This window comes from Cenococcum geophilum, assembly GCF_001692895.1.
Source record: "Cenococcum geophilum 1.58 unplaced genomic scaffold K441scaffold_9, whole genome shotgun sequence".
NCBI lineage: Eukaryota > Fungi > Ascomycota > Dothideomycetes > Gloniales > Gloniaceae > Cenococcum > Cenococcum geophilum.
The window spans coordinates 928,172-936,508 of record NW_027137567.1 but is presented as its reverse complement, the minus strand read 5'-3'; the positions used below and the strand labels follow the sequence as shown (position 1 = coordinate 936,508).

The window sequence follows — 8,337 nt, the reverse complement described above, 5'->3', positions numbered from 1 at the left end:
GGGTTACTTTTACGGGAATATAAAAGGGCCAGGATTCTTTTAGGAGAAAGATTGGGGGAGTATAAGTGGGCCTACATATAGGGAACGTACAGTCCCCATAATAGCTCAGTATCTCTGCGATATCGCCGGCTTAAAAGGAATGGAAAATAAGCTTATTTTTATGCAAGATAACGCGCCAGGCTATGCTGCGAAGGAGACTATACAGCTACTAGAATTACCAGCATTTGCAGTAATTAAATGGCCCCCTTGCTCTCCTAACCTCAACCCAATTAAGACGCTATAGAAGTATATAAAAGAGTGGCTGCAGTTCCACTACGGGGAGTGCAAGTTTAAGTTATATAAAGAGCAAAAGGAGAGGGTTTAGATAGCTTGGGATGTAGTAGTAACTCCAGGACTTTTACAGGGGTTAATTAAGAGTATGCCAGCTCGTATGCAAACTGTAATAGACGCAAATGGGAAGTTTACGAAGTATTAGATATAATAATTAAAGACAGAAGAACTGAGCATTCTGCCGGATTATTCTGCCGAAAGGCGGTGTGACATACTTTAGGGCATTCACCTCCGTAAACTTGGTCTTAACGGGTAGTGTAATAGCTGCTTGGCTTGTGTTGTATTATATGGATAAACCTTAGGAAGGCTAATTAAAGTATTGATGTGGGAGGTTGATGTTCTTTATAATCCACTGCAGGATGAGAAAGATGTTCGCAAGCTTATCCCTTCCAACGCTGGTTTGCGTCCAACTGTTATCGATAAGAGCTAGCCAATAGAATCAATTAGATCAAGGCTCCGTGACCATACGCGTACTTTTGATTCTGGTGTTCGCGCACAGACCACGTTCTCGTTGTTGGAAGGGATACTCCGTGTCAAGGGATAGTAACCGAAAATCCATAGAAAAGGTTAAAAGAAGGTGTAGGGAAATACTGTCATCCCAAAAGCTAAGCAAGGCGGAGTTTTCTCTCTAAAAAGGTCTGATAAAGACGGGGAAAGTGTTTTGGCGGCCTTGTAATAGTGACCCTAGGCGATATTTGATGCTTTGATTCTGCCTCGGTCCTTGCAACAAGCTCTACCCTGCTTGAAGTCGTGAGTCAAATTGTCAACAAAGGGTGGAAGTAGTGGTTGTGGCGCATCAGGTACTGGCGAAGCGCTTCCAATAGTGGGGCGGGAGAAATATGGCGGCTGCGAGGCTACGAGAGCAATCGCCGCTATTTTCCATCCTGCGTGCTGAAGCAGTTCATCTTTCGGCCACCTCCACGGCCGATGTGCTCGCCTGTCACATGAATTGACCGGGATGCGGAAGCGCCCCGTGTCTAGGGCGTGGCAGGGGATGCTCGGTAACGTTGGCACTACTCATGGGTGTGGTTTTATGCGTTGACGTGGAAACATGGCCGAATGAAAACAGAGAGCTTAATGCCCACTACTATGGCTTACAATCGCAACATGAGTGGAATGCCATTTCGTTGATCATCTCTTCCTTCATTTACTCATCGTGAAATTCATTTTTATGCATCGTAATTCTTACCGCACTTTTACTTCATCACTGACTAGCCGAGCACATAAACATATAAAGTAAACATTCAATCATGCACAGATCCAAGAGCAAAGACCGTGCCACGACACCAGGCCCGACCTACATGTCCCCCAAGCAAATGGGTTAGCAACCTTTCCTACACATTCCAAACATGCCACATTCCTCAACCCCACGAGTAATTCGTGCTGACGATTCTTGGAAAGCCGAATACCTGCACGATCTCCGGAGCAATCGCATACCTCGCCCAAATGGCTCCAGACCGCTTCCTCCACAGTTTGCAAGCATGTCAAGACCGACTTCCAAGGCCGTTGACACTCCGGCAATCTCTCCACTCTCTCATCCGACCTTCCAAGATGCTAGTAACGAGCCTGCCTTACTGCCTCCACGCTGTTCCAGCGCCCAGTCGCACCGCCGAACGAACTCTGCCATGTCAAACACCAGTTTCGGTGGCTCGATGGCTGGCCGTCCACTCGTAATGCAACCTCGGCCGCAGGAAGTTTCGGGCTCGACAACAGATAGTAGTAGGTCATCAAGCATAGTATATCGAGAGAATGGTCACCGCTTGTTGGAACGGGAGGAGGCAAAACTTTTAAGAAAAGCACTTGAGGATATAGACCTTGAGGAAGAACAAGGTTTATATGCTGATGCCCGGGATGAAGCAGCAGAATTGGTGTGGAGGCATCAAAATCCAACAGCACCGTATCCGAATCCGGATGCGCCATATAGATACCCTGGGTTGTCTCAAGATGGTGCTGCTCGAAGAAGTCGGAGCTTGAGTAGAGAGCCTCAAGATCCACAGCGGAGCAATTCCAAGCTTAGGAAGAGGCTCTCAAACTCCAGTGTGTCAGCGTCAGGAGGGAGCCGAAGCAGCAGTCTGCAGAGCAGAGTGCCCAGCGATTCATCAATGCAGAAACAGAGCAACAGTGAGGTCAATACAGACAGTGTCAGAGGTCGGCAGCCGCATGAACCTGTAGAAATGCAGCAGAAGACATCAAGCACGCCCTCATCTACGCTTGGGGATTCAAAGCACCGAAGGCGGAGTAGCGGGTCCAAGAGAAAACCTAGTGGAAGCCTCTTCAGAAATCCCGATGACCAAATCTATGAGGAGCCCGAGGAGGAGACGACGTCTCCACCGAAACCAGTTGTGTCAAAGGCTCCTACTACTTTACCACTGCAAGTCAGACGAAACCCATTCACAAGGGTGCAATTTGTGAAGGAAGGCCTCGCAAGATCAAATACCGACCCTATATCTGCAACAAAGAAATTCGACAGATACGAGATACAGAACAACCCGCCTACTCAATCTCGCAACGCTGCGTATACGTCTAATTCTTTACCTGCTACACCTCCACAAATCCTGGAAACAAGTAATGAAGGCAGTGAAGACGGGGCAGAAGTGAAAATAAAGGATGGGAAGGAGATCAGAAGCGATGACATTCGTGCTGCTACAAGTATGAAGTTGAAAGACAGAAGCCCGAAGCTTCCAACTCCCACTATCGTCAGTGACAGTCCAGGCCGACCTATTGTGTCGTTTCAGCAGGACTGGAAGCCTAAGGAAATTGAGCTTAAGCAAGAACCATCTCGGCCTCTTCCGCCAACCTCTTCCGGCACAGATGTACATGCAGACCCGACACCACGTCCACTAACGAAATCAGCAACAGCTCCTGTTATTCCGACCATCAACTTTCCGGATGCCCCAGCTCCTAGGATTCGGGAGCAACCATCTGCAGTTCCGAAAATTAATGTCTCCAAAGCGCCTCCTATTCCAACAATTAGCGTGAACGGTGCGTCGACACCTCCAAAAATCAATATCCAGGAGCCTCCATCAATCACTGTTAGTCCAACATCGGTTCCTACGATCAACGCTCCTTCGATTTCTGTCAGCCCGTCTTCCATAAATGCTCCTTCATCCAAGAAACAGCCTTCTACTCGGCCTCTACCAACTCCGAAGGTCAATTCCACTAGACCGCTACCCCGTTCAACAGCAAGCGCCCCGCCAGCTTCAACACCTCACTGGACACCCGCAACCCGCCGCACTACGGCTTTATGTGCGCAGTGCGCTCTTCCCATAGCAGGCCGCATCGTCAGCGCCGCCGGCTCCCGCTTCCATCCCGAGTGCTTCGTCTGCCACCATTGTGGCGAAGGCCTTGAATGTGTCGCTTTCTACCCAGAGCCAGAAAATAAGCGTGCCGAGCGCATCGATCGTATTCATCGACGGATGAACGGCGAGGACATCGAGATCGGTGAGGGCATTTCGGAAGCCGATGACGGCGACGAGGGAATGCGCTTCTATTGCCATCTCGACTACCACGAGTTCTTCAGCCCGCGATGCAAAAGCTGCAAGACGCCAATTGAGGGCGAGGTGATTGTGGCTTGCGGGGCTGAGTGNCATGCGGGGCATTTCTTCTGCGCACAGTGTGGCGATGTAAGTACTTGCCTCTCTGGTTGATCGTCTAGCAAGGTATAGGTAATAAATTGCTAACATTTGAACGATTGAATTCAGCCTTTCGACTCTACCACTCCTTTTGTCGAAAAAGACGGCTATGCTTGGTGTGTGGGCTGCCACACGAACCGCTACTCGACTAAGTGCAAGAAGTGCCGCAAGCCAGTAACTGACACCGTCGTCAAAGCACTTGGAGCAGAGTGGCATACTCAGTGTTTTTGCTGCATGGTAAGTCCCCTTTTCTTCCTACAATTGAATCCACTTAGAGCATTCCTGACACCCCTTTGCTCTGTAGGAATGTGGTGGTCAGTTTGACGACGGCAGGTACTTCTTGCGCGGTAACAGCCAAGACCCTGTGTGCGTGAGGTGTGAAGAGAGGAGATTGAAGGCTTAATGCAAGACGGAGACGCAGCGCAACTGTTTTGACTAACATATCTAACGTTATTGGACTTGACGATTGTGCGGCTTTTGGACACCACTCGTTTTGTATTCGCATAGCATTAGCGTAGCATACTTAGCATATCTCTCCTTTGTCATGGTATTGTTTGGTTTGGTTTGGTTTTGGCGTTTTTGGTGATTCCTTAGCGCGACCTCACAGTAGACACGATAGCATCAGGTACTCTGTATTTCATTTTCTGTATTCCGTGAAACTCTTCGTGAGACGTAAACATCACGAGTGGAGTGGATAATTCTCATTTCCGCTCTATCCTGTCTGCAAGATGAAAAAGGAGACTGAGCCTGGTGACCGGCCCCAGTGGTATAGTACACATAAGCGGCATATCTGCCATCTCAAGCTGCGCCCATGCCGTTTCGTTAAACCCTATAGCGAAAACATCTAGAAGCTGAGCGAGGCACCTGCGGCCGAGTTGGATTAACCAAACGCCAAGAAAGAGCAACAAATATACACGAGAGTGGGTTTGGTATGCACCAAATTGTAAGTTTCCAGGGTCTGTAGGTCGTGACAATATTTCCGAGTTTCCCGCCTTCATGTGATTCCAAGGTAAGTATGAAAATGTAACGACCGAGGAAGGGAATACGTTCCAGCGTCAGTTCTGCCTGAAGCAGACGAATGAAAAAAAAAGGGTTGGGTATATTAAATTTGTTAACCAAGCCTCCTCCCAGATAGATCTTCATTTCCGTGTGGCGGACCAATTGAGTCCCAGCCTAGATTTATATTATCCAGCATCTGGTTCCACCCCCCGTCCGATATTGGCGTCATGCCCGTGCCACCGCCATTAGATATCTCCCAGTCAGTAGGCATGATAAAACCGGAGCCGGAGACGTGGGGTGAATGGATAGGGTCGGTGTAGAAGTTGGGTACGAGAGGGAAGAGGTCGTCGCTTGTGGGGAAGAAATTGGTGTTGTGGGCGGCGCTCGAGCGTGGTGGCAGGTTGCTCGTTTCCGTTATATTGTTGTTAGGTACCTTGGGCGATGGCCGGGGAATGCGGAATTGGGGGTTTTGGGGATCGTCTTGCTGTTGTGGTGGGGTGAAAGAGGCGGACGAAGAACCATGTCGTGACTGTGTGTGAGTGGTTGATGGAGTCGGCAGGTCGGCGCTCGCGTCAGGGGATGTATCCATCTCCGATGATTCGTTCGCGCCCATATCGAAGGTTTTGGTAAGCCCGTGCGGTCTAGGCTTTGGAAGTTGGTTTCCTCGTGGGCCTGGCTTCTGCCTGTTTGGAAGCTCAATTCGCGGGTCCTTTTGTGATGGGACGAAAGAATATGGCTGAGGTTCTACGTCCATACTCAAGTTGGGTTGGGATACATGAAAGGGAGGGCCCGGAGAATTGCCTGTGTGTTGAGGAGCGCTGTGCGCTGTGAGTCCCCCGTTGGCAAATGTATTCATAGGAGCATTTGCGGATTGCGATTCGCGGATGTCAAATATAGGACTGCATTTTACGGCATCAGTATTGACTGGCAATTCGGCCTAAGAGAGTGGCACCGGTTAGCCTTCTGATTAAGAAATAGGGAGCTTACTCATTATGTTCTGTGAAGACTAGGTCTTTAGCTAATGGCGGTTGGCTTACCGGTCCTCTTGGGCTAGGATGAAAGTAAGATTTTGTCTGAACTCCAAACACTCCAGCACTCTCGAGATCGAGATCAAGCTGGACGAGGAAGGATTCGGTAAGAGGATTCTTTCGCCGAAGTGCCTGCATAGCTTGCAGAAGGAATTGTAATGAGGAATTCATTTGCTGATCCTTAGGTTGAGTCTTGAGATACTGAACAAAGACACGAGCTGCGACATAAACGCAGAATGATATAAAGGGATTCATCTGCAAGGCGGGTCTATTAGTACGAGCCGAAGCTTGGGAAGTAACTTTTATCGTGCTTACCGTGGCCAGATCTAAATGGCTTATCATCCGCATAACTGTCGCAATTTCAGCTGCAGCAGTCACGCATCTGATCTTGCTGTCATTGCTAATATTGATAGGCAACCGATACTTGTCTGCTTTGAATATTGCAGCCTGATGGAGACAAATTGCTGATGTGTGAATGCTCATATTCAGGAAGATAACGTTGGGATCTGGAAGGCCAGCAGGGAGCCTCAGACTATCTGGTAAACCTAGAGACAGACTGAGTAAGACATTCTCCAAATTTCGGTGACGGGTCCAGAATCCTCCATCGAGATCCCCATCACGATCCTCGGCGGTAGGTCGATGAAGATGTAGAAGATTGCGACCGAAAAGTGCCGCCGTTAGGACAATTCCTCCTAGGGGCGTGAGTGATCCAGCTCCTTGAGGGGTCATAGCCTGATCAAGAGACCCGGTTGGCATTGGTTTGCTCTTGTCAAAAGCCTCGTCGCTAGCAGGCAAATTGGTAAGGATCTATAGGCAAAGCATTAGTATGAATGGCGTGAATAATTGAAAAAGGGTCGTCGTACATCTCGTTCATCAATCGTCATTGGCCATCCCGTCCCGATACTGGCATAGCGATCGATACAGAAGGCCATCCAGAACGTTCTCCTCCTTTCCTCTCGCTCAGTCCAATCTTTTGGTGGAGGAAGGCATTGCTTCACATCCAGGCCATGACCATCTAAGCGATGCAGCTGCATCATCTGAGCAAGTCGTACAGCCCTTCCAGCACTAAGCCAAGCCCGTGGGAAATACATTTGCTTGAATTCATAGGTGCCCATAAGGATCCAGGTTTGACAGTGTCCAAGTGTGATGGTAGATTCGCCGTGGCCTTTCATCTCATCCATCTGCGCATATTTTCGAGCCCTATGATAGAAATGTTCCTGTAATGCATCGAATTTATCCGCGACGGAAGCGGCAAGACACCACATAATATAACGCAAGCAAACTGGAGGCCTCATGTGGGGGGCTAAATTCATAGCAGCAAGATATCTGGGTCTGTGGATAATGGGCAAAGAAGGATGGATTTTAGTGAAGTATATTTGATGCCTGTAATTGAAAACATTAGGTTGTATTACGGCAGTAGTACAAGAGAAGCTCGGCATTAAACTCACAGCTCGTTGATAACGTCTTGAGGGGGTAAGGGCTCATCTAAGCCCAAGCCTATCATTTCCCATGGGAACTCCTCGTCCCCAGAGTTTGCATTCGTAGAAGGGTTTGTTTGTAAGGCGGGAAATGCATCCGAAGGCGAAATCGATTCTGGGAAAGCCGTTGGGAGTGAGTCAGGGCCCCCCATGTGCAAGCCATCCGGAATAGACTGAAGTATTGTACTAGTTGCGAATGATGTATTGGCATGAGGGGCATCTCGGTGTGGCTCGGTTGTTTCTTGGTTTTTTAAGAGAGTTTCGACTTGCTCTGAAGGGTAGAATTGTCAACATGTCATACTTCTTCAGCTGCTTATTCAAGGGATTTTGGTAACCCACGTAGACGAGCTTCTAATAATTTGACGTATCCGCGTTTTGGACCGCTCTTTTTCCGCACCTCATCGTATGCACATTCATGTGCTAGTCTTTTACAAGTTCCACATGTTGGTCTTGCCCCGTCACATCGTAACTTTCTCTTTCGGCATAACACACAGGCTATTCGCTTGGGCTTATTTGCGCCATCCCCCTCCTTTGAACATTCATCGCTATTTATGCGCGGATTATGCGGCCGACCATTACTGTTTTGATCTTGGTACGGCTGTTGTGAGAGGTCGTTGAAGAAGCTGTCATTGGGCGATTCTGAAGAGTCCGGAGTCATATTTGGAAGGAATCGGGTCCCGTCCTGGACCCGTCGGTAGTGTCGAAACGTATATACCTCAGCTGGTAGCTATTCTGTGCGGTTATGACGTGACGACTGGATGGGATAAAAGTTTTTTTTTTTATGTTGTGTGGAAAATGCGACAGCGAGGGATTCGGGCGTTATGGTAAATGCGATGGAAAGGCAGCTGGGCATCATCTAACGTCCATGAA

General features: G+C 48.7%; 2 protein-coding genes across 2 annotated transcripts; one reads left to right on the top strand and one right to left on the bottom strand.

Moving 5' to 3' along the window:
- Nucleotides 1-1,396: 1,396 nt before the first annotated feature.
- On the top strand, nt 1,397-4,713 carry K441DRAFT_703768 (uncharacterized protein). Its single transcript, XM_067653494.1, has 4 exons — nt 1,397-1,650; nt 1,732-3,953; nt 4,032-4,199; nt 4,267-4,713. The coding sequence occupies exons 1-4, from the start codon at nt 1,581-1,583 to the stop codon at nt 4,363-4,365; spliced, it is 2,559 nt and encodes an 852-aa protein (XP_067507029.1). The 5' UTR covers nt 1,397-1,580; the 3' UTR covers nt 4,366-4,713.
- Nucleotides 4,714-4,770: 57 nt separating this feature from the next.
- Nucleotides 4,771-8,302, bottom strand: K441DRAFT_364220 (uncharacterized protein). Its single transcript, XM_067641406.1, has 6 exons — nt 7,807-8,302; nt 7,438-7,738; nt 6,853-7,372; nt 6,305-6,796; nt 5,999-6,244; nt 4,771-5,898 (listed from the first exon to the last, which is right to left on the bottom strand). Exons 1-6 carry the CDS (start codon nt 8,123-8,125, stop codon nt 5,074-5,076), a joined length of 2,703 nt encoding a protein of 900 aa, XP_067507028.1. The 5' UTR covers nt 8,126-8,302; the 3' UTR covers nt 4,771-5,073.
- Nucleotides 8,303-8,337: the final 35 nt, after the last annotated feature.